Source organism: Bubalus bubalis, chromosome 4 (genome assembly GCF_019923935.1).
Source record: "Bubalus bubalis isolate 160015118507 breed Murrah chromosome 4, NDDB_SH_1, whole genome shotgun sequence".
Taxonomy (NCBI): Eukaryota; Metazoa; Chordata; class Mammalia; order Artiodactyla; family Bovidae; genus Bubalus; species Bubalus bubalis.
In genome coordinates this window covers 149,911,827-149,939,090 of record NC_059160.1, presented here as the reverse complement: position 1 = coordinate 149,939,090, position 27,264 = coordinate 149,911,827, and the positions used below count along the sequence as shown (strand labels likewise).

The window sequence follows — 27,264 nt, the reverse complement described above, 5'->3', positions numbered from 1 at the left end:
AGAAGAAAATCCATATTCTATATGGATATACCCATGTAAGATGGTTCAGATCTTCATGTTCAAGATTATCAATCAACGGCCAAGAAAATGGTAATGGCTCCTCTTATAGGACTTTTTTGGGGTCATCATTATCACCATCATCAAAAACAGGTAATGTTTTACCTCTGAACACTCTACTGAACAACATGGAGAAAACTCTAAACTCTTGACCTACCTAGTCTAAATTTATTCTAATGGGGAGTGGTTTTAAGAGAAGAATGATCTTTTTAGTCCTGTGTCCAAATTACAGTATTTATTATATACATTACCCCCAAATTATAAACTTTTACACTTCTCTGCTCACAACCTGTACTAAACCCACAAGTATAAGGAAGGTGGGAGGGATGAAAAAATGCTTAAAGAACCTGTATACTCCTGAGCTGTCAGACATTAGAACTAGGCTAATGTGTACCTAATAAAGCACATTTTTTAATAGGTTTAAAGGTTCACCTTTTGGCATTCTGGAAAGTGGGGGATCACAGCACTCCATATGGAATCCTCTATCACAGGAGTCACAGAAAAGCATATTATCCTGTAATGTAGCATATTAGAGACTAATTGAGACTGAAATCAACTGTAAAAGGCCACAAATTCTTTTGTTATCTGGTTAACAATAATAAAATATGATAAAGCGGCACCACGATCCCTATTGAAATTTGGTATCACACGTACCTAAACACTTAAAAAAAGAAAATAGCAGCAATCTACAAAAATGAAAAGCCTTAACACTGAAAGCTAACAATTTACCTGGAGGTGGATACTGAGAGCCGTACTTACTGCATTTTTGCCTTGGATTCTGCATGCGCTGCACGTCTTGCATTCGATGCACTGCCACCGTAAGGCCTTGACATTTGTTGTTAATTCAGGACAAAATTTCAAACAGGATGGGTGTCCTATAAGAATAAAAAAAATAAACTGCTTTATGGGAATGGTGCCTTCAATTTTTTAAACTCACTAGTATTTAATAGATAGTGATGATGTCAGCCAAAGAACCTTAGGAACTTGAAACTATGAAAAAAATAAAAGATTCCAAATTATATTTTCCCTTCTGCCCTTCCCCCTAGCACCAATATGTGACAGAGTGACTGTACAAATGTTTTCCCTAAGAGAAACCTGGAAAATTCTACACCAATTCTAATCACAAGTCTTGGAGAACTTGAAGATGATGTATGCTCAGATCATGTTCTCATACCTGTGCCTTCTGTTAAATCTCTTGCCCTTGCCCTCTTCATCAACCACCATCTACCCCAAAGCTTTCTGGCCTGCTGGCCTGTGAGGAGAGTGCTGAAGTTCAAATGATTCCTACTTTCTGTGTGTAATGAAATCATAAAACATAAAACAACAGTTAACTAAATAAAAATCTGATGCTGCTTAACATAATACAATGAACAAATGCAAAAAAAGAAAAAAACTCAGGAGTATACAAAGACTATCCCATTGCTGGGGTATACAAAGAAGACACTATTGCCATCTTGCCCCGGGTTCCTGAATTTAAAATCTGTAAGTGGGAGCTGTTGTTTAAGTCGCTAAGTCACGTCTGACTCTTTGCGACCCCACTGACTGTAGCTCACCAGTCTCCTCTGTCCATGGGATTTTCCAGGCAAGAATACTGGAGTGGGTTGCCATTTCCTTCTCCAGGGGATCTTTGCAACCCAGGGATCGAACCTGGGTATCCTGCTTGGCAGGCAGATTCTTTACCACTGAGTCATCTGGGAAGCTCTGTAAGCAGGAATAGAAACAGTGAATTTGGGAGTTAAGAAGTTGCAAAGTCCAGGCTACACAAAACACGCCAAGAAGCATACCCTTAGCAAGCATCCCACATTTTTCTGAGAGTTCAGCTTTTCCACCCTGTTTTGGACACACTTTTCATCTAGCAGGTCTCACCTCACACAGGAAAACTGGAGACCCCAAGGGATAGCACCACTTAAGAAAGTCAGCCAGGCTACACTGAGTAATAGATTTCTCTGAAAGGTTTGGGGAGTGTGAGTCCAGACTCTGGAAGTTTAAAATCTGATGGTCTTTTATCACATAAACCTGAGACCTCCAAATTTGATTTTAGTTTTCTAAATCTGGTCTTAAAATAGTATGGATGTTAGTAAGTCCCATGTGAAAGAACTTATAACCAAGCTGCAAAAGAAACCTGAGGGGTAATAAAAAAAAAAAAAGCAGATTCTGCAATTTCAAAACTGTTTTATAATTTCCTGACTTTGGCAGGCTCATTGTTTAAATATGTATTTTGGGTTGCTGCCAAAAAGGTCCTCCTTCCTAAAGCTTAACAGGTGCTTCATAAAATTCTACCCACCAGGAGATTTGGCTTTTTGAAGTAAAAACATTCAAAAGCAATCATCAATACTGTTAATAAAAGCACACTCTTCCTGAGCGGAAAAAAAAAAACAAAAAAACAAAAAAACCCCAAAAACCTAAACATCTGTATTTAAGATGTTGAGCAAATAAAATGTTGTCATAGGATTATGACCTCAGGCAGTAGACACCCAGCAGATGCATTTAACCTATGACACTTTTCTTTTACAAGGGCTTCTCTCATTCAAATGAATGTGGGGGGGAGGGCGTTTATGTATATATACATGGTATCAATCACCTCTTTCTGCTCAGGAACAGCAAACAAAGACAGCTCGCTTTTTGACTTTAAGAAGTATACTCTGAAGAGGGAGGGGAAGGTCTTACTTTGATCAGGGTTTTCCCGCCCCTACTTATATAGTGAGGGGGGTAAAAACTCAAGTTTTAAAGAACAGCAATTTAAATTCCACCCTTAAAATGGGTCCCATCAGCTTAAAAGTATACCATTTACTTCTCTTTTTTCTCCCTTTTTATTACTTCCTGTAAGTCATACATCACTAGCACATATGACCTCAATTTCATGCACTAAATTTTTCTCTACATTAAAATCTGCTTTTGTACTTTGTAGCTTAATATCCAGCAACTAAGGTAATTCACATCATATTATAGCTTACTATTTTTTTTCTCACAGATATCCTATAAAAATAATTTTTAATAATTAATTATACTTTTGAAAGTTAATGGATTTCAGCCACTTTCAATCAAGAGCAAGGAATATTCTTCTTCTTATTGCTTCCTCTCACTTTAAGTAATATTATATTGCAACTACTACCATTTAAGCTACCCTATCAATCTAAAATCTTCCGTCTATTTTTCCTTTAGGCAGCAATCTTACCTTTATTTAGCTCAAGAGAACTGGCCATAGATCCCTTCCAGCTCTAAATGTCTATGATTCTGTAAAGGATGCTGAGGGATGAAGAAATATTTCCATTTTATTTTCTCACTGCCAACTTTACACAAAAGACTGTAACTGAGTCTTGATATACTAGTACACAATCTATAGTAATTAGAAAAAGGACAACAATGCTATTGATAATTCAATTCCTTACCTCCTATTTTAGCCATTCTGTAAACTCAACAATCCCCTCTAAAATTTGGGTTCTCTCTGCTGACACAATTCAGGGTGGTTTACACACACACACACACACACACACACACACTCATTCTTATACCAGCAGATTTTAAGCACTGATAACTTCCAACAGTTTTATCCAGCAAAACCAAAAGAGTACTGTTTAAAATTAAACAAGTACCAATGAGACCACAAGTCAGTAGAAGTGATTTTTGAGTCAAGTATTATGGGAGTAAAAAACCATGGGCTCTGTAGTAGACTGAACAATGCCCTCCCTAAAACGTACAAATATATTATCCGACATGGCAAAAGGGGCTTTGCAGATGTGACCAAGGGTACAGGCCTTGAGATGGGAGATCATGCTGAATTATCTGTGTAATTATTCCAATCTAATCACAAGTACTTAAAAGCAGAGAATCCTCCAGCTTGGTTAGTAACATGAGACAAAAGGAGGAGGAGAGGTTCAACACAGGAGAAGGACTGCACCCAGTGGGGAGTGGGAGGCACACAAGCCAAGGAGTACAGGCGCCCACTAGAAGCAGGGAATCCGGTTATGTGACAGCAAGAAATGGGGACACTGGTCCTGCACATGCAAGGAACTGAATTCTGTTCACAGTTGTGTGGTAATTTGTTACAGCAGCAATGGAAAAACTATGAAAGACTCAAGACACCAGGTCCCTCAGATCAGTTATCTGACCAACTACTGTCCCCTGAAGACACGATGAGGGAAAGGACAGACATTTCAGATCACATGGTCCAGCAGGTGGTTGTTTTGGGAGGAGGGAGCAGTGTAAGGTTCACAAGCTGTTTTGGATATTATCTCTGAGGAGCCCATGAAGTGTCAAGGAGAGGAGTCCTGGAGGTAAGCTGGCTTGGAGATGTGGGCAAGTCTAGCAAGAGATTAGAAGAAGGCCTTCTTAAAAAGACACCAAAAGGATGAGTGAGATCAGAGGGGAGCAGAGGCGGGCTGGGTGGGAGAGAGCAGCATGTGCAGAGTGACAGGAGAACATGGGGACGAACATGGGGACATTTAAGAAGAGGAAAGAAGTTTGATATAACCTCTATATAACCTCATATAGTTATAGGTTATATGACAGGGATGGGGATGTGCAAAGGGGTCAACAGGAGCCCAATCCAGAAGAGTGTTTTGGGCTTGGATTTTTCCTAAGGTTAACTGGTGGACACTAAAAATTCTGTAATTAGATTTATGGTTTTAAAAAGTAATTTATGCTGAAGTATGCAAAATGGATGAGGAGAAAGAATATGAAGAGGAAAGCTAGCTTATTATCATAGCAGCTCTGAGCGGGTCTGGTGAAGGCTGTGGATATACTGAGGATGTAGAATAAATACTGGGACGTACAATCAATGCATTTTTGGTAATTTCTTGCTGTGAGAGAATAGCACAGAGGAGGGCTTCTAGAACTGAACGAGTAGCTGGTGGTGTGTCATTTGCTGAAATGGGAAATCCCCGAGGAGAAGAGGATGTCGTTTGTTTGCTAAGATTTCTGTCTTTGCTAGAGTGGTGGTGGTTGTTTTGGGAGGAGGGAGCAGTGTAAGGTTCATAAGCTGTTTTGGATATTATTTCTGAGGAGCCCATGAAGTGTCAAGGAGAGGAGTCCTGGAGGTGCTTATATCTAAGGGTCTGGAACCCAGGAGAAGCCATGAACCACAGTGAGGAAACACAGGGCCAAGGACGAAAAGCCTGAAGAAACTCAGAGGTGAGGAAGACAGGCCAAGGAGCTCACAAAAGATCTGGAAGAACTGAACTGAGAGAGAGAAAACACAGAGAATATGAAATCACAGAAGTCAAAAGATGAGAACATTTCACGGAAAAAGATTCTCAACAACTCAAATATGACTGAGAGGAGTATTTGGTGTAGATTGAAAGACGTCCACTAGACTTTTTTTTTTTTTTTTTTTGCCACGCCACTGGACAGCGTGCAGGATGTCTTAGTTCCTCCAAAAGAGATTAACTTGTGCCTCCTGCAGCGGAAACTCAGAGACTTAACCACTTGTCTGCCAGGGAAATCCCTAGAGTTTTACATAAACTTAGAAGGCACCTTTCCAGTTTGCTACATGGAGGTCACTGTTAATCATATCAGCAGAATTTTAGTGAAATAACAGGTCAGAAGCAAGGCTTCTGCTTCCTGTTACTCTGCTTAGACTGCCAATCCAGCTCTGGGCTTGTGGAGAGGGGGGCTTCCTCCTCCGTCCCTGTCTACTCCTCTTTAGAGTCCATCTCGAGGTTTCTTCCTAGTTAAGGGGCTTCTTCCAAACCCAGTTTTCAATCTGTATATAGTCGGTGTGAAACTGGACAACTAACCAACCAATCCCTGGGGTGTTTTCTCACAGTTAACCTCAAGAAGCTAGTGACTACATATATATGTATATTGCACCAACCAGCTCCCTGGGAGCAGAAGGCAGGCAAGTTTTATTCAGGGTTAACACTAATAAAACAAACCCAGGAGACTTCAGGGCTCCTGCGGACAGACTGGTACATGACTCCATGTCTCCGGCTCCCTTCACTGTACAAAGGTGATCTTCCTGCTCTCCAGCTGCATCTCAGCAGCCATGCTGTCTCCAGTGTCAATGAGCTTCCACTTAGAATGATGCTGTAATTTTGAACTGTGCACTTATCTTAGATTTGCTAATTTGAAAACACACATGCACAGAACTCATCTGTAAGTAAGATTTAACCACCCAGCAATCTGAGCAGCAGACACAAAATTTCATTTGGTATAATATCTAATACTTATGTGAAGCTAATTAAAGATAATTTGGTCTTAATGAGGCAAAGAGAATATAACAGTGTTAATTTCAAAGTAGGCTGATCCATGAAAGTCAAGTAAAATCACTTCCCAGTCCCAGCATTTCCATAGACCTGAAGACTATGTGATGAGTCCCACATTCCTATTAGTGCTTCGAACAGCTCTTCGGTGTTTTTGTGTGATGATTTATAGATACTGATGATCTTCATAGCATTATCTCACTGGATCCTCACAACAGCCCTGTGGATGCAGGATACAGCCATCCCCCTCCAAACCTCACAGATGTGTACAGCTACGTACGGTCCCACAGCCAGCAAGTAAAGAGGACTGCAGCGCTGCATCTGGAGCTCCTGGTACTATTTACTTCCCTTCACAGTTTTGCTACCTGCAAACTTGAATAATTTTTTTTCAAAAGTTTTAGCATAAAAAACACAGTTAAAGAAAATACTGCCCATTTGCAGCACTGAGCCATCTTAAAAAAACAGAAATTTCTAATTGGCTTTACTTTATGATGTAAGCAGAAGGAAACACTTATTACCCAGGTCTATGAAGTCTAAGCAGTCTAAATGTGACATCATATAAATGATACTTCAGATAGAAAGAGGTGACTAAAAACCAACAGGCACATGTGGGAAACACATTTAAAAGCAATCCTTATGGGCTGTTATCTATATTTCCTTTTTTTATTTTGTTTTACAAGGCTATGGTTTTTGTTTTTTGTTTTTTTTTGTTTTTCACAGAAACATCTTACATTAGGGATTCCTTTGATCATTATAAGCAGTCTCAATCCAATCCCAGAACCAATGGACTCTAGAGTATGAGATAGTGGTCATTTCTGTAAGGCCAACCAGGGCTACCAGCCACTCTCTAATTCCCACTTCTGAAACTGAACTGGACCATGACACCAGGGCTCCCACCATTACTGGGGGACACTGCTGAGCCAGGCCAAGCTATTTGATTCTTTTTTCCCTATAATCACCGACATGTCACAACAGAGCACTGTAACTACAAAATCTCCCCAAGCTTTCTAAGAAGAACCATATTTTTCTTTTAGTCCTTCTATTTAAAGACTGCTGCTGCTGCTTCTGCTAAGTCGTTTCAGTCGTGTCCGACTCTGTGTGACCCCACAGATGGCAGCCCACCAGGCTCCCCCGTCCCTGGGATTTTCCAGGCAAGAACACTGGAGTGGGTTGCCATTTCCTTCTCCAATGCATGAAAGTGAAAAGTGAAAATGAAGTCGCTCAGTCGGACTAGCCAATAACAAAGTCCACTCATCTGATCTACCAGATGAAGTAAATGCTTATAGTGCATCTCCCCAGGTTAGGAACATTTTTTTTTTTTTTAAACTAAAGTAGGTAAATCCAGACTGGCACAGTACACTCAAGGGAAGATTCAGTTCAGTTCAGTTCAGTCTCTCAGTCGTGTCCGAGTCTTTGCGACCCCACAGACTGCAGAACACAAGGCCTCCCTGTCCATCACCAACTCCTGGAGCTTACTCAAACTCATGTCCAAGGAGTTGGTGATGCCATCCAACCATCTCATCCTCTGTCATCCCCTTCTCCTCCCGCCTTCAATCTTTCCCAGCATCAGGGTCTTTTCCTTCTTTTTTTTTTTTAAGTTTTTATTTTGTTTTGGGATATACCCAATTTACAGCATTGTGCCAGTTTAGGCAAATAGCAGGGGGACTCAGCCATACACACACGTCTCCATTCACGCTTAGACTCCCCTCCCATCAGGCTGCCGCCTAACACTGAGCAGAGTTCTCTCCGCTGTGCAGTACTTTCTTGTTGCTGCTGAGTCGCTTCAGTAGTGTCCGACTGTGTGACCCCATAGACGGCAGCCCACTAGGCTTCCCCGTCCCTGGGATTCTCCAGGCAAGAATGCTAGAGTGGGTTGCCATTGCCTTCTCCAGGGTCTTTTCAAATGAGTCAGTTCTTTGCATCAGGGGGGCCAAAGTATTGGAGTTTCAGCTTCAACATCAGTCTTTCCAATGAATATTCAGGATTGATTTCCTTTAGGATGGACTGGTTGGATCTCCCTGCTGTCCAAGGGACTCTCAAGAGTCTTCTCCAACACCACAGTTCAAAAGTATCAATTCTTCAGCGCTCAGCTTTCTTTACAGTCCAACTCTCACATCCATACATGACTACTGGAAAAACCATAGCTTTGACTAGATGGACCTTTGCTGGAAAAGTGATGTCTCTGCTTTTTAATATGCTGTCTAGGTTGGTCATAAGTTTTCTTCCAAGGAGCAAGTGTCTTTTAATTTCATGGCTGCAGTCACCATCTGCAGTTATTTTGGAGACCAAGAAAATAAACTCTGTCACTGTTTCCATTGTTTCCCCATCTATTTGCCATGAAGTGATGGGCCCAGAAGCCATGATTTTAGTTTTCTGAATGTTGAACTTTAAGCCAACTTTTTCACTGTCCTCTTTCACTTTCATCAAGAGACTCTTTAATTCCTCTTTGCTTCCTACCATAAGGGTGGTATCATCTGCATATCTGAGGTTACTGATATTTCTCCTGGCAATCTTGACTCCAGCTTGTGCTTCTTCCAGCCCAGAGTTTTTCATGATGCACTCTGCATATAAGTTAAATAAGCAGGGTGACAATATACAGCCTTGATGTACTCCTTTCCCAATTTGGAACCAGTATGTTGTTCCACATCTAGTTCTAACTGTTGCTTCTTGACCTGCATACAGATTTCTCAGAAGGCAGGTCAGGTGGTCTGGTATTCCCATCTCCTGAAGAATTTTCCAGTTTGCTGTGATCCACACAGTCAAAAGCTTTGGTATAGTCAATAAAGCAGAAGTAGATGTTTTTCTGGAACTCTCTTGCTTTTTCGATGATCCAACGGATGTTGGCAATTTGATCTCTGGTTCCTCTGCCTTTTCTAAATCCAGCTTGAACACCTGGAAGTTCACGGTTCACGTACCGTTGAGGCCTGGCTTGGAGAATTTTGAGCATTACAAGGGAAGATTAAGTGAACCTTAATACTAGAGCCAGATCACATAGGGGAGTCCAGAGAAGCACGCTGAACCATACATCCTCTATCCTAAACAAAGGGACCTGACGACCCCAGGTCTTGAATTTCTACCATGACCCACACCTCAACTCCAAAGCCTCTAGCTCATGCTGTGTGAAGCGGGGTGGGGGGGGAGGGGGGCGGGCTCACAAAATGACTCTGGATATAAGTCTTTTAGACAGCATCCTCAATCCATTCTTCCCCATGTGTTAAAAGAGAAAACGAGATCATTTTTGAAAAAAGAAAACCCAACACTACACCTATATACTCTGGAAAAGTGAGAAACTTAAGGAGTAAAAATATTTCAGTCACCTCTAACTATAAAGGAACTCAAACCTCTCTTTTGGCAGGCTTCAATCTGGGAAAGATGAAGGGAGATTGGTTACATCAGAAAATCTAAGATCTACCTGTTTAGAATTACGCCTTTATACCCTGTGAAAGAAGCCTTGATGTTATGATCTGGAAGATAATGATCTCTTATCAACTTAAGTAAGTGTATCACTAGAGGTAAGGAAATATATGAAGGGAACTTTTCTTTCCAGATTTAAGTATGACTTTAATCTGTCTAGGTGCCCAGACAAATACACTCAAGAAATAAAACAGTTAAGAGTGTTTTTAAAGTGCCACCTTAAAAATCACAAAGGGTAAACCTTAGACAAGAGAACACTACTAAATTGATCAGGCAGTTACACAAAACAATAATTCATTCAGAATGAGCCTCGTGAGAAAACCCAAAAGATAACTACAGAGTCAGAACTGATGAGTGAGGCACTAGCTCACCAGGATAAAACAAGGAGAGTGAAGGATTGAGATTTATTAATCCGAACATACAGATAATGTTTCCATGCCCTTTTGCCACCAGCTACGATATCATGGCAGGTGAAAGAGTTTTAATGAATCTGTAAAGCCCATCAAAAAGACTGTCAGAAAGCATTTCTCAAGCAGAGTTTGAAATGTCTTATTTCTCCTAGTCAAGTCCTGAGAGCTGCAGAACCATTTAGGATCTATCAAGTTAAACCTTCATAGGAGGAAGAAGAATCATTACACAGCAGTGTCATTCTTCAGTGTGAAACATTTCCTCCATCCAACCATCACGCAGCTGTCATAAACAATAAGATCTTAAATTTCCTGCAGCAATCAAGGAAAACAATTTGATCCGCCAAAAATAAAAAAAGACCAACAACTGCTGATATGTAGAGTACACTTACCAGAGTGCAGACCATGTGTTAGGCTATTTACTTGTGTTCTCTTCTTTAGCTTCCACACAACCCAAGATATAAGATGCTACCATTATCTCTATGTTTCCAATAAGGGAACTGAGGCTGAGGATGGTTAACTCATTCGAAGTAAAGGGGCTATGGCCGGCTTTCTAGTTTGGTCTTAACCACTATACTATATTATTGACTTGCTAAACGAGAGAATGCTATTGTGTTTTGCAGATTTGTTGATGTTTTCAAAGAATTAACTATAACTAGAGCAGTACTTGGGTGTTAATTTTAAAATAGTATTTTTTCGGGGAAAAGTTTCAGTAGGCTAGGAGAAGAAAATTTAAAGATTAATACAGAGGTTGATTTTTAAAAGCTCAGTAACTGCCACTCTGTTGAGTTGTGTATGTGTGTGTATACACACATACATATAACCATATATATCTCTAGGCAACTTAAGAAGGAAGGCTGGCTGGTAAGACACATTCTTTTTAATTATCTTTCTTGCCAAGCCTTGCAGCACGTGGGATCTTGAGTCTGAACCTGCACCTGCCTCCGCAGTGAAGTGCAGTCTTAACCACTGCACCATCAAGTAAGTTCCAAGACAAATTCTTTTAGTATAAGCATAATGTGACTTAATTTCCATTACAAAAGTGGAAATGTGCGCTTAAAGTCCTATGCTGAGAAAAAGAGGTGACAGCAATCTTGAAAGCTTTTTGGATATTGCAATGTACCAGTGACCCAGTCCTCTCCAGTATTCTTGCCTGGAGAGTTCCATGGACAGAGTAGCCTGGCGGGCAGGGTTGCAAAGAGTCCAATACAACTGAGCAACTAACAATATCCCTAACCAGTAGCTCCTTGATTTCAGTATCACTTTCTGAGTAGACCACTCTTTTCCTAGCTTACTCTGGGCAATCTGAGTTTCTTTTATGCCTGATGATTTCTGGATTGTTATCAGTGCAGTTGCCAGAATCCTGTGCATCCCCTTCAGTCTGTCACACAGAGCTGGGCTGTAATATTATATTTCACCAGTAGGTGTCAGGACCTGAAACACTATATGCTGCTGCTGCTAAGTCGCTTCAGTCGTGTCCGGCTCTGTGCGACCCCATAGACGGCAGCCCACCAGGCTCCCCCGTCCCTGGGATTCTTCAGGCAAGAACACTGGAGTGGGCTGCCATTTCCTTTTCCAATGCATGAAAGTGAAAAGTGAAAGTGAAGTTGCTCAGTTGTGTCCGACCCTCAGCAACCCCGTGGACTGCAGCCTTCCAGGCTCCTCCGTCCATGGGATTTTCCAGGCAAGAGTACTGGAGTGGGGTGCCATTGCCTTCTCCGAAACACTATATATTCCTACTCAAATGTATTAAATTGAGACTTCAGCTTATAAAAACAAGTGATTCTAGCTGCAGTCAACTTGAAAATTTAGAATTTTCTACCCTGAATTTACCTTCAAGGTAGAATATTCCACGTTGAATTACCAATGCTGGCACAAAATCTAAGGTTAATTTAAAATATGAATACATAATATTTTATAAACATATATAACACTGTTTATATCAGTGAGAATATACTCACTTCCCCCCAACCTGTATTTACTTTTAAAATTTAAAGCTTACACTATTATCAAATAATTGCTTTAAATAACAAGTATTTTTGGATAGAGAAATTGCACGTAGCTATAATAGGGAGTCACTTTACACACATACAAAAAATAACAACTTACCACTACTGCCACAATCTGCACAAGAGAGAAGTTCTTCTGGTTTCTTTTCACGATTTGATTCCTTTGTCCCCAGACAGAAGCTACATATTGGAATGGGATCGGCACGGGGCTATGAAAAAATTAAAATGAAAAAACACTCTTAGCTTTCCACTTCAAAATTAAAAACAAAGTATTAAAATCAAAAGCGTCTTACATATTTCTTTACCAAAGAAAGAACAGGGTATTCATATCAATATTTTCTGATAATTAAAAAACCCCTCAAATTATTTGATAGTGAAGTACTGCCTGAATAATACATTTAAGTGTAATGCATAAGACTCAGAAATAATTTTTATTAAGCCAATGAAATTTAAAACCTTTATATATATTATGTATTACCTTCCTGAAATGAACATTAAGAATTCATTTGAAGTCTCAAATCGTTTCCATAATCTATATGCCTACAATAACTTGATTCATCTATTCAGTATTACAGTCTATGAATATCATCTAGTCAGACCAGATTGCTTAAATTTCATCAAATGTTTTAGTACAGGTTACTATTATCCATCAATTAAACATATGACATAAAATACTGGCATCTTAAAAGGTGACATAATAACAGCCTTAGAACTAAAGAAGGGGTTTTCCACGGTGATTCAGTGATTAGGACTCTGCATTTCCACTGCAGGGGGCATGGGTTGGATCCCTGGTCTGGGAACTAATATTTTGCATGCTCCGTGGCATGGCCAAAAAAATGTTAAGAACTTTAAAATTCTGTAGGATTGTTTAAGATGATCAAAAGACCATTAACAAGTCTTTTCTGACACCAACGTCTTCAAAAGTAAACCACACCATGCTACACAAAATGGATAAAGTCTCAATCTCTGACATTCCCCTTCAATAAAAGAAACAAAACATTTGTCTAATCCCTAGCACCCCTTTAACTCTCACAAAGGAAACTGCTTTTAACAATGTATAAATCTGCATACATTTTAGTGCCTTCATTGTTATTTATGACTACCAGCAACACTAGTATTCCCATCCATACGAAGAGCTGACTGTGCCTACAGGTCTGGTCACATTATTTTGCACAGCCAAACGGTATGAGAACTAAAATTTTACTGCATATTCCAAGCGTCACACGTTGTCTGCTAGCCATCAGAATGTAACTCTAACGCATTCATATTTGAATCTCGTGAATCAAAAATTTAAGGCAAGAAAGCTTAGTATAATCACAAATTTTTTTTTTAATGTAAATTAAAAACAAGATTTTGCTAGGCCTAACTTTCCAAATTTACATCAGTGTAGAATAAACCTCATTTGTTCAGCCACTCTATTCCAAAAGCCTGATGCACATAGGCACTCAAAATGTTTTTTGCTAACTATATAAAAATATATGTGAATAAATGAAAGAAATATATGCTAGTTTAAAAAACCTTATTCTAAAATAATATTTCAAATAGTAACAGTGATTCCAACAAACATCTTGGTTCAATGTGGCATGTCATCAAAAACCAGAAATCATCTCATGACCAAGCATTTGCAAACTGTTCAATATGACTGTTAATTTCATCTTACAATATAAACTTTCATTATCTTGCCCTTATATTCAGTTTAATTTGTTCTTTTAATATGCACAGGCTTTACTTTCTGAGGTATCTATGCAAATATATTTTTGTAGCCCCAGTTAAAAAGCAGAGAATAAAACTCTGTTCTAGAAAAACCAAAAAAGACAAGCTACAACAAATTGGTCACTGACTCCTGCCACCATTTTTTAAATGCCAGATAATCAGCACTGCATAATTATGGATCCATAGTTATTACTTGCAAATGCTCAACTGCAGTACCTTGGGAACACTTTTGTTCCTTTAAATAGCAATTAAAAGAACAATCTGGTTTTCAAGTGACAACATTCCCCTGATAGATTCCAGCTAAAACCCAGTCCTTGTACTAATGGGATTCCTACTTTCATTTGATATAACAATGCTCGAGCCATTGCTGCCATCCTTGCAGTGATAAATAATTTACAAAATGTCACATATCATTCATGCAATGAAACAAATCCAAATCTGCAATCCTATTTTTCTTTTCCAGATGAATTTTTCAGTGTAAGAAGACATGGCCATCAGCCAGCATTCATGTTCATTTTTCGTCTTTAACTAAAGGTAACACAAAGGACAAAGGTTGCTAGTAGTTCATGGCCAGAAAGACCGATGGTTCACACACTGCTCAATAATAGAAAGCACAGATGATATCACTTCACGCCACATTCAAGCAAGCCCCACCATGCTGATGTATGCTCACAACCATTCATTTTAGGGATAACTATCTCACAATACTCTATAAAACCACTGCATTATACAGAAATGTCTGCTCTGCTGAATTATTGATAATTCAAAGCACTTTTTGCTAACCTCAGTATAGCCGAGTCTAATTAACTTTAAAAAATTGTCACTTGTATGAAATGAAACTTTTACAGTAAGGCATGTAAATTGGGTCATGGGATTATTATGATTCACTATTCTCAATCCGACTACATAAAAACTGTTTCAAAAAATAATCCCTGGTAATAGATTAAAATGGACTGCAATCAGAAACAGGTCTGAATAAATGGCAGCTCAATTCCACTACAGACAAATCATGTTTAAGAGGTCTGAAAATGGAACCAAACATCTTCCAGTTCTGAATTCCTTTCTTTGAAATTTCAAAAAGGCATCTTACCTGTTGATCATATTTTCTTATCAACATGCATGAAAATTTCAATCTCATCAGGAGAGCAAACACTCATGCAGAGGTATAAACTCTGCAAGCTGCTGGGGACCATTTCTTCCTCACTTCCCACGTGATGGTCCTGGGGCAGCTGCTAGGCCAGAGGCCACTCATACACTAGCTCATTTAATCACTTTAACAATCCTGCCAGGAATGTATATTATTATGCCCATCATAGGAAAGAACTTGAGGCTCTAAGGAGTGAGGTAACTCTCCTAAAGTCACACAGGTTCAAGTGTGGAGCTGGGATTCAGACACAAATCTGCCTTCAGTAAAGCCCATTCTCTCCCCTTTATTACCTCCCCTCCTTGTCTCTCCTCTCTCAAGAAAAACAAATGTTTAAAAATTATTTTTTCCATTGACAGTAATAATTCTCATGTGCTCATAATCTCTGCCATCCAATTTCTCCCATGACCAAATAGCATGCTTTTAAAATTATTTAAAAAGCAACGTTTAATATGCTACAGATTATTTATTATGGGGAAACAGAAAAACTGGGAAAATGGTACATTTACAATGGAAAAATATGGTAGACACCCCCTTAATCAAGCAATCAAACCTAGCAGCCATTATGGGACAAGCCGACATCCGCTGCCTTCCAGGTGTGGCGCTGAAGGCCTCGGCACTGCCCGTGCAGCATTCTTGCCGGGAACATTCACTCTGACTCATCATAAGGAGATAATCAGGCAAATCCAAAGTCAGGGACATGATGTAAAACAACTAGCCTGGGACACTTCAAAAAATGCCAATGTCAGGTAAGACCCCAAAAAAGGGCAGAACCAATTTAGGCAACTAAAGTGTCAGGAAAATGGAATATATAATTTGTGATCTTCACTTGGTTTTCAAATTTTTCAAAAATAGCCATGACCATAAAGAACATTATTTGGATAAGTAGGGTAATATGCACTAAATAGACAATACACAAACCAGACTCTGCTTGATTATACAGGAGCTGTTCTTAGGAGTTATGTGCTGAAATATTTTGGAGTAAAGTGTCATGATGTCTACCACTCGAGCTCAAAAGATGCAGGGGAAAAACCCCTATGTGTATTAGTGTGTTTGTGTGCAGAGAGGGAGAGAGCTAATGCGGCAAATGTTAATGGTTGGTGAATCTACATAAAGGTAGGAGGGTGTCCATGACACGATTCTTTCAATTTTTTCAATTATCCATTCAATGTTTACAGTTTTCCAAGCAAAAGGCTAGGAAGGCACTTATAAAAAAAAAAAACAAAAAAAAACAAACAAGGACCTAAAACGAGTTATTATATAGTTGGATTACAGCATTTATAAAATAAAATAACTCAATCCAATTACTGCTTCATAGGAAATGCAGAGGACAGAGGAAGGTATCAGTCTACATAGCAGAGGGACGCAAGTACCAAAACTCTTGAGGACAAATGACCCAGTTTCTTCAACAAATAAATTAAAAGGGAGACAGAATGAGTGAGAGAGGAAGAGACAGAGAAACAGATATGAAAGAAGAAACAATAGACTAAGAGAAATTTAAAAGGCTTATCAGCCAATTATAATGTATAGTCCTTATCTTGATCATGATTCAAATATATTGTAAAACAAAATGCAATGGCCTATTGAAGGAACTGGGGCTAGTTCACTGGGAAGAGGCTGTTGGGAGGGGACAGTGCGGGTGCTCTTTCTGGGGGAGGGGTTAGGTTTGTTCTCCATGCTTCCCATGCCCCAACCCTCCAGCAACAAAATGATTTTTTTTCCTTGTTTCTTTATTTTTCACATTGTGGTTAAATATATATATATATATAAAAATATATATATATATATATAAATATATAAATACATATAACATACAATTTATCATCTTAACCATTTTAAAGTATACAGTTCAAGTGGCATTAAGTTTGTTGTACCACCAACATTGATCTCTAGGACTTTTCCATTTTCCCAAGCTGACACTCTGTTCCCATTAAATACTAACTCCCTATTCTCCTCTGCTGCTGCTAAGTCACTTCAGTCGTGTCCGACTCTGTGCGACCCCATAGACGGCAGCCCACCAGGCTCCCCTGTCCCTGGGATTCTCCAGGCAAGAACACTGGAGTGGGTTGCCATTTCCTTCTCTGATGCATGAAAGTGAAAAGTGAAAGTGAAGTCGCTCAGTCGTGTCCGACCCTCAGCTACCCCGTGGACTGCAGCCTACCAGGCTCCTCTGTCCATGGGATTTTCCAGGCAGGAGTACTGGAGTGGGGTGCCACTGCCTTTCTCCTCTAGCCCCAGGCAAATGCCGTTCTGCTTTCTGTCTCCATGAGTTTGAGTAATCTAAGGACCTCAAATAAATGGAATCATACGGTCTTCATAATCAGAAGAGGCCATGAGAGGCTGGGTGGACTCTATCAGGATGTCAAGGACACCAGGGTGAAAAAAGGAGTCTCCCACAAGTTGGGATCTGGGACCTTTTCAAAGATCCTTTCCAGATCAAATAGTTAAATGGTTCAGTAGCTAGATAATTTCAAAGGCCCTTCCCAGCTGAGCTCTAATGTTTTTTTATTGATTCTATTATACTTTAAAAGACATTTTAAGAGTCTTCAGGAACCCTCAATATCAAAATAAAATAGTATTTTCTGAGGAAACATTTTTAAATTCAAGACAACTCATTTTAGGTAAGTTTTATATTTGTTTATGGTTACTTTTATTTCTGCCCTGAAGGAAAAAAAAAAAAAAGATGCTTGCTAGTCTTGTTAGTCAAAGTAACTGTCAAAAAAAAAAAAGAAAGTTCATGCACAGATGGAGGCAAGAGCACCCAGGCTTACAGCCTCGTTCTGACAATGATACCAAAAAGGGTTTTGTCTCCACAGTCGCCATTCACAGTGATCAGGGACATAGCCTTCTCTTTCCATAATCCCTTATGGATTCTTCTTCTGGAGTCATCTACAAAATTTCTTGAATCTACTTCTAAAACAGGGCTTCCCTGGTAGTTCAGCTGATAAAGAATTCTCCTGCAATTCAGGAGACCTGGGTTCGATCCCTGGGTTGGAACGATGCCCTGGAGAAGGGAATGGCAACCAACTCCAGTATTCTGGCCTGGAGAATTCCATGGACGATTCCACAGGGTGGCAGAGTCGGACACAACTGAGCGCGACTTTCACTTTCACTTATAAAACATCATTTTAGTAATTCCAAGTGCTGGAAACAATTCCGCACTTCTCATTCATATATTCACACTTGTTATCATGAAAAGACCTGAATTTATTTTCTGTTCTCTGAGTCTCAGCTTCCCCCATTTTAAAAAGAGCACAATAGAGTCCATGTTGTCTTGATCCAGGATTGCTAAAGTTCCCATGTGAATGAGTGTGTGAAGTACTTTGTAGGCTACAAAGTTCTGTTCAAACATTGTTATAATTATTGCAAAATTCACTCAGGCTATAAAAACAAACAGGGAAAACAACTTCAAGTCCTTAACAAACATCAGTGCAAATAATTTGATCTGGAGTCTAGAATTACTCTATAAAAGGTGGATGTTGGGAGGCTCTGAGCCCCATGATAAGTATTCATCTTAAAGGGTTTTCTGGGTTTTGTTTTTAATGAGTTAATCAGAGAGTACAGGAACAGGGTAGAAATCACCTCAACTGAGAGTGAAGAGGCCTGGAGCCGATTTAATAAAAGGAAAGCTCAGAGGAAAAGGAAAGAAAAAGACGTCAAAGGAAGAAAAGCACAAACAAACATAAAATCTTAAACAAATGATACCACGAAGGCAAACAAAGATGAATATAAATCTTGTGCACCCCAGTATCAAATGGTTCATCTTTGGAGAAAGTTCTCTCTACACTTCAGCTCAGACAACTCAATTCAAAATTTCACAACAAGCCCTATGAAAGGGCTGTTTTAAGGCTGCTGTATTTATCTCTTTAATTTGTACCCTCTTATCGTTTCACGCTGAAATCTGAAGTCAAGGTACTGCTTTACTGTTTCCTGGTTTTCTCAAGTGTCTCACTTGTGCCGAACACGAACCCTGTGAAACAGGCCTGGTGACTCCTGTCTGTCTCTGTGTCACAGGTAAGTTAAATGCTCCCTCTGGTCACAAAGCTATTAACACATGGCGTCTTGCTGACTCTAAGCTCTTCGCTCTTTCTGCTTCCCGTGGCTGGTCCCTCATTTCCTTTGGAGGTGGATTTAGGTACCACCTTATCAGAAGGGCTATTCCTGACAACTCTCTCCAAAGGGCGCTCCAGCAGCACCTCTGGATCCTCTGTGCTTTCCTTTATTTTTCTGCACAGTGTATATCACTATCTGACATACGCTGTATCGTCTGTCTGTTTCGTTTCACTTAGTAAACATTAAAAGAGCAGAGATTTGTTGCTGTTGCTCCAGCCTCAAAGTACATTTATGGAATAAATGAAAGAAAAGACTGCTTTTTGGTTCAGGCTGACTTCTCTGATTTAACAGGCCCCTATGTACTGACTACTGTTCTTTATTTTAATGTATATATTTAATGACTTTAATATGAAGCAACGACTGGTGGCAAGGTGAGTGCCATAAAGGTCTAATCTGACTGCTTTTTTCCTATTCTGATCTTTTACAGTGACTGATACTTATGTTTGGACATAATACTTCCGTGGGTCTAATCTGACAAGATAGAAAATTTTAAAAATCAGCTGGGAGGAAAACTGCCTCATCACTCCCACAAATATTAACCATTGGGGCTCACTCACTATAGATTGTATGCAAGATAGATCTGGGGCCACACTCAGGTGCTACTACCTAACACACAAAAAAGAAGTCAAGAAAGATGAATACACCGTGGTCGGAGTAACAGAATTATAAAAAAGCATTAATCTGTTCAATCTATTTAAAAAAAAGTATTTTACAAGCCTTGGTGTTTTACTATTGGTAATGAATTACTTTCCACAAGATGTACAAGTGACAGGTCTGGGACAACGGAGGATGACACTCTTCCTGTTTTTGGGTAACATACTTCCTCTTTTTTTATTTCTTGGCTGCTTCAGCACTCTACTTGCCACTTATCTAATAAAGAGCTAGACTTCATTTCTCACCACTTAAGCCACTTACTCAACTGATATCTGTCTGAACAGATCAAGCCCACTCCTAATTAGGATACAGATCATGCACATTCAGGATTTTCCTTTATAGCGATCGGCTTAAGTCGTGGTCTTGGGAAATAGCATATTTCAGAGTATAACTCTGACGGTTTTTCTGTGATCATTGAAATCATCTTGTTTTTTAAGAGTGTTATTTTGTCTCCCTCGGTGGTCAGTGCAGCCGTCCCTCCGCAAGAAGAAGGTTTGGTGACCACACACCCTCAGAGCGGCACCGGGGCTACTGCAGATCCTTGGGGCACAACAGAGCTCTGTTCACATGTCCAGCGCCATCTTCTCTACGCTCACATACCCTTTTGCTTTAGTCTAAGGCCATTCTTGCATTTCCGTCATGAATCTTAACCTGAGCAGATGCCTAAATAATTTCTTTCGGAAGATAATTGGAGATATACTTATTACAAGACTTTTCATAGGCAACAGTTTTTCCCATAATTTTCCTCTGGCCATAGAGGTTTTATTATATCACCTCCCTTGCTCATTATGCTTCTCTGTGGGTGATTGGTTCTGTGAGGGAGCACTACATCATCCTCACTGGCTCTGGATTGAGTTTCTGTATTACTCAGGGCAAAAGGATTTATTATGGCTAATGTATGGAGATCTTGAATGTGACTGCTGTATTTCACCTCCTTGTCACAGTCAAGGGAGTTCTCTGTATTTTAAGAGTGACAACAAGCAAATTAAATCTAATAAAATAAAAATATTTAAAAGCATCCCTACACATATCCATAAATACATCGCTTCTTTTTTCATTTAAGGAATAACGTAGAAACAGAAACAACATCAATGACCACATACCATGAAATTTCCACAATCAAAGGCAGAGTCATAAGTATAAAATAATAAAAAGCTTAGCCACAGAGGAATAAAAAGAGGAGAGAGGGGAAGACTTTCTAAGAACATCAGTCACAATAGCTATCAATTGTGTGGAGGTAACTGAAATGCTCACACCATATCCTGCAGTCTAGAACTTGTTCTAATTAGGCAAGTGTGCCATTTATAAGAGTGCTGATTAAGGAAAGTGATTCTATTGGAAGGAAACAAATCTGATCCTGAACACAGCATTTAACAATAGCATCTCATTTGTTCTTTTTTCCACCCCCTAGCCAGGGGTGGGAGTGGATGTGGCATGTAATAATGAGGCCTACAAATGGGGGAGGGGTAGGATAAAGAAACAACTGCCTTTCCCAGGGTTTTTAATTTCTTATCTGGACAGGGACTTGGTTTTTAAGATTTCATCTGAACGTCCCTCCTACACCCCACCATTAAAAACTGCAGATACCGCATTTATCTTCTCAAGAGGGATCAAAGTCTGACTCAACACAGCTGGAAATTCAACACATGGTTCTAGGAAGTCAGCTTAGGATTTACAAACTACTATTTTCAGTGAGTATGTCACAATATTAGCAATATAATATAAACCCTACCCTAGATTTTGAAAAATGGAATTTTAAAATCAATTCATATTCAAGTGTCACAAATCTTTCAGTTTTCTTTTCTTTTTTTTTTTCTGGAGCAGTTTTAAGTTCACAGCAAAATTCAGAGGAAGGTACAGAAATTTCCCATATATCCCCTTGCCCCCACATATACATAGCGTCCCCCATTATCAGCGTCCCCCACCAGGCTCATACATTTGTTACAACTGATGACCCTACATTCACGCATTATTAGCACCCAGAGCCCACAGTTTACATAAGGGTTCTTTCTTGGTGCTGTACATTCTGTGGAGTTGGACAAATTTATGATGACATGTATCTACCCTTATATTAATAGTATCATACAGAGTATTTTTCACTGCCTAAAAAAAATCCTCCTGTTCTGCCTACTCATCTTTCCCTCCCCCCTCTAATCCTGCTAACCACTAATCTTTTCTTTACTGTATCCATAGTTTTGCCTTTTCCAGAACATCACATAGTTGGAATCATAGGATTGGTTTCCTCAGTTGCCCCAGGGAATCCATTTTAATCTGGTGCCTACATCCAAGGCCACCTAGGCATGATGTGAATGTAAACATTCTCATTACCAATTTCACCAACAGAAACCTGCATCATCTGCTCAGAAATATAGGCAACTGAACTGACTGTAATTGGGTACAAACAGGGAAGCAGAGTGAAAAGATGAGGCACAGGTAGATGGATATTAACATGGTAGCTGGTCACCTTCTCAATAATATTATCACCATCACCAACTCCAACAATGTTCTGCCTTCACAGAGATTTATGTGGCAGCTGAAATGCTATGTACTATTCAACATGTCTTCGTTTCTCTTTGGAGTTACATGTTTTCATGTCTTTTTAGGAGTTAAACTGCTGGGTAAAATGGTAAGTATATGTTTACCTTTATAAGAAACTGTCAAGAGTGGTTTCTGAAGTGAATTGCCCCATTTTACACTCCTGGTTGCACTTGGGTTTTGCCAGTCTTTTTAATTTTAACCATTTTAGAGAGTGTGTAAGAGTATCTCATTGCGGTTTTAATTTGCATAAACCTGATGGCTTGTGCTCAATGGCCGTTCACACATCTTCCTTTGTACAATTTCTATCAGACTGTCTACCTGTCATCATGGTCTACTGCAATATATTGCCAAACCTTCTCCCAATTAAAAACCTGTTGCCCCAGCTATTGAAAATGCTACCAGCAGGCAGCTGTCAGCTGTCACTCCCTTCAGGGACTGCTTCAGTTGCAGAGTCACGTCACCAAAGGATACTCTCCTTCCTGCAGTGGCCCACATCCAAGAACTACACAAAAAGTCAGCCATGGCTGTTGTCGAGCTGCATTGCTGCTCAACCCTCTCCTCTGCCCAATGCTGCTTCACTGCAATTCCTTTCACAAGCATAGGTATTACTAAAGGCTTCCCTTAATAAATATCCTACCATAAAACTTTATCTCAGTGTCTGATTCCTAAGGAACACACCCTATAACATCTGTTTTTAAAATGGGTTGTTTGTCTCATTATTGAGTTGCAGGATATATGTTCTAGATACAACTCCTTTATATAAAGGGCTTCCCTGGTGGCTCAGATGGTAATGAATCTGCCAGCAATGCAGGAGACTGGGTTTGATCCTTGGATGGGGAAGATCCCCTGGAGAAGGAAAGAGCAACCCACTCTAGTACTCTTGCTGGAGAATTCCATGGATAGAAGAGCCTGAGCCTAGCGGGCTACAGTCCATGGGGTCGCAAAGAGTTGGACACAACGGAAGGAAGGGGCTAACACTTACTTATATATAAAAAATATATGTACTTTGAATATTTTCTCTAATTCTGTGGCTTATCTCTTCATTTTCCTAACAATTTTTTTTTTTTGAGAAACAGCAGTTTTTCATTTTTATGAGGTCCTATTTACCATTTTTTCTACTTTTCATGTCCACTCTAAAAAATCTTTGCCTAATCCAAAGTTACAAAGGCTTTATCATATATTTTCATCTAGTTTCATGGCATTCATTTATAAATTAAGTCTATGATGCATTTTTACTTAATTTTTGTGTATGGAGTGAGGTAAGGGTCAAGATTCACTTTTTTCCATATGTATATCCAGCGATTCCAGGATAATTTGTAGAGATTTTCTTCTTCCCACTGAATTAGTCCTTCAACTTTGGTCTTCTTTTTCAAAATTTGTTTTGGTTATTCTAAGTTCTTTGTATCACCATTTCAATTTTTCAACCAACTTGTCAAATTCTAGAACAAAGCTTGCTTTATCGTGACTGTGTTGACTAGGTAGACTAGTTTGGGGAGTGCTGACTCTGTAACATTACTGAGTTTTCCAATCCATGAGCAGGTATATTTCTCCACTTATTTAGGTCTTCTTTCCTTTCTTTCAATAATGGTTATACTTTACAGGGTGCATATTTTGCTAAATTCATCCCTATATACTTTCATATTGTTTGATGCTATTATAAATGGTACTTCAATTTCTGAATGTTCACTGCTACCAAAGAGAAATAAAATTGTGTTACCTCCTACTTTCTGAAAGAATTAATCTAACATTTGTATTGTTAAATATTTATAGACTTCACCATTAAAGTTGTCTGTTGTCTGACATTTACAGAGTTTCCTTTGTACCACAGTTTTAAGTTTTGATTTCAATTTCTTCAACAAATATAGAGCTATTGAGAGTTGCCATTTTGTCTGTATGTATCAGCTGTGGTGATTTGGGCATTCAAGGAATTTTCTCATGTAATCTAAGTTGCCCAATTTATTGGCATAAAATTGCTCATAATGTTCCGTTATTATTCTTTTTATGTCTTCAAGTGATATCCTCTCTTCCATTCCTGCTATCAATAATTTGTTTTCCCTTTATTTTTTGATTGTTCTACCTAGAGGTTTCTGAATTGTATTGATGTTTTCAAAGAATCAGCTTTTGATCTCCCCTATTTACTTTCAATGTTCTTTATATGCAGGAAAATGTTGATTCTTATGCAGAAACCTGATTTGTTATTATCACTATCATCATTTTTATTCTAATACAACAGATAGAGTCATGTGGTTATTCAGAGTGCCAGTCCCTTTTCCTTGGGATATAGAGCAGAGAGCCCAAACATTCTACTCTGGGAGGCGGGGAGGGGGGGAGGGTAGGTAACAGCTAGTACTTTGGCAGAAGAGGAATCCTATCAATAATTGCTCTCTATTCAGGGGTTCTTAAACAGGTGTGAACATTGGGATCACCTATGTAGTTAAAAAAAAAAAAGTACATGCCTAAGCCACACACATGGATTTTGATTAAATAGGCAACTCATACATTTTGATTTTTTAAAAGCTTCAAAGAGCTTCTGTTGATACCCCAGGTCGAGAATCATAGCTCTGAATGATTAGGACATCAGGCAGTTTATGCTAGGAAGAGTCTGAGAAGTACAAGAGTATACACAGAACTGAGAGGCTACTAAGAATTCACTGGCTACTCTTAATTCCTGTGGACGTGAAGATGCTTTAAAAATGAAGTAAAAAAAATTGTAAGTGTTGAATGGCTTCAGTTTCTTCAATACAAGGGCCATTTTGTTGATTTAAAGTTGTGTGTGTGTGTATTTTTTAAATTTAAACAGTATAAAGACATATGGAATGGGAAATAAGTCTCCATCCTACATTTAATCTCTGGACACTCAAATCCCCTTTCACAAGGTAAAGTGAGATACCTTCACCTTATAAAAACTGAAAGTTGAGGTACATGAAACCCGTTTCATTCCAATAGATATTGAGGTTATTATTCTTTTGCTTCCACAAAAATGTACATATGTACATTTGCATGTGCAAATATACCTGTGGTATATTATATATATATACCAAATATAAACGCCTAGATGTGAGACTGCTGGGTCACAGAATGCAGGCATTTTTAACAGCATAAAGTTGTGCCACTGTCTCACTCCTACCTAACACTTCAGCAACATTTTTCCTTGACAATAGTTGAAAATCATACCATATTTTAACTTATATTTGTTCTTCAAATTAACTTTAAACAACAGATTGAAAGGTCATATTTTAAGTGAAAAAACTAGCAATTTCTTTAACTCCCTAGTATGTGATAATACATAGAGCTGTTCCTCCACGACCATCCATGATTCATAGTTAATTAAAGACCAATGTTCTTATATATCTTCACAATGTTTACAGAGAGGAAACAAACCAGAGGTAGACGTACTGGCCAAAGGACAGTAAGGACAACACATGGAACTCTACTCTCCTATCCACTGGTCTTTTAGGATCGGCACAGTAAGAACACCATCTTCACATTAAAAAGGTAAATGAAGCATGATTATAAGATGACTGCACTGTGTATGTACATATTTAAGAAAATAAGGGATGCATACTAATTTTTGAGACCATGAGTTAAAAGGAGACTTTGCCAAGTAAGTTTGACAGATTACTGGAACTTACAGAGCCAAAGAAATTTGCTACCAGCCCATAAAATTTCAGTACTTCTTTCCCTGGTCCATGTCACAACAAAAAACAATCTAAAATCAGTGAGCACAGACTCAACTACAGAAGTACAGTATCAGTACTGGCAGGCATGGTTTTTCTTCCTCCCTTCTTCCCTTCTTTCTAATTAACAGCCTGTCTGTTTTGAAGGCCTGGCTCATGTGATGCTGCTTGGTGGTCCACTGCTGGTAGTCATCTCTAAGTCATTCAGATGATTTTGAGGATGTTGGGGAGAGGCTGGGAAATGATGGAGATAAATACTTTTCAATCTTTAATAGACAGTCTTCCTAGGTAGTGCAGTGGTAAAGAATCTGCCTGCCAATGCTGGAGACTCAAGAGACGCAGGTTCGACCTCAGGGTTGGGAGGATCCTCTGGAGTAGGAAGTGGCAACCCACTCCAGTATTCTTGCCTGGAAAATTTCATGGACAGAGGAGTCTGGCAGGCTACAGTTCATGGGGTCGCAAAGAGTCAGACACAACTGAGCACGTATGCATAAAACACCTGGAGATCTTGTTAAAATGCAGGTTCTGATTCATTAATTCTGGAGTGGGGTCAGAGTCTAAATTTCTAAGAAGGTCTCCTGCAACACTAATGCTGCTGATCTGTGGTCCACACCCTTGAGCAATAAGAATATAGATACTTTTAAAGAGTAACCCCCACGTTAGTCATATTCAACTTTGGGATATGTTTTACCATTTCAATATGAGGATTCACTGAAGAGCAGAACCCTGGAGTTAATGCCCTGCCAGAGGAACTATTTTATTAGGCATAGTAACACAGTCTTTGGCGTGGTAGCAGTAGTAGCAGCAGGAGCAGGAATAACAGTAATTAGCAGCAGCAAGCATTTGAAAAGCACTAATAACAGATATTCAGGTAAGCACTTAATCAATCATTAAAATACCAGAAGGTAGGTACTATTATCTCTACACTACAGATCAGAAAACAGAAGTTAACTTTCCCTAAACAGTTGGGCTCCAGGATCACTGCAGTCTCCAGTTATCAAGTTCACCATCACTGTGTTCTTAGTAATGAATGTCATCATTTCTCAAGCTGACACATGGGAAAGGGCAATTGTTTAAAGGCCTTATTTTCTAGCTCCTGTAAAGTCCAGCTTAGATAAACAAACAGATCATTGTAACTGATCAGCCTGGGTCAAGGTCAGGAAGAATTTAAAACTGATTTGACACTACAGACAATCTACCCTTAGATAATCAAGACTGGCTGTGAGTTCAGAGGCCAAAGAGACGATAATGTTGTTGTTTTAAATCTTCTGGCTTCATTTGCTAACTAAGGTGTGACAGAGTGGAACAGCTTGCTTTTGAAGTTATCCAAAGACTAAC

The 27,264-nt window shown here is 39.2% G+C and overlaps 1 protein-coding gene across 9 annotated transcripts in view; it reads right to left on the bottom strand.

Annotated features, from left to right (window-relative positions):
• Positions 1-27,264, bottom strand: part of KAT6B (lysine acetyltransferase 6B) — a 182,803-nt gene that overhangs the window by 54,225 nt on the left and 101,314 nt on the right. For all 9 annotated transcript variants that reach the window (XM_025284797.3, XM_025284796.3, XM_006055858.4 and 6 more), the window contains 3 exons: positions 12,188-12,296; positions 817-932; positions 490-571 (listed from right to left, as the gene is read on the bottom strand). In XM_025284797.3, the coding sequence (XP_025140582.3) occupies positions 490-571; positions 817-932; positions 12,188-12,296 (307 nt within the window). The remainder of the gene's footprint in view (positions 1-489; positions 572-816; positions 933-12,187; positions 12,297-27,264) is intronic.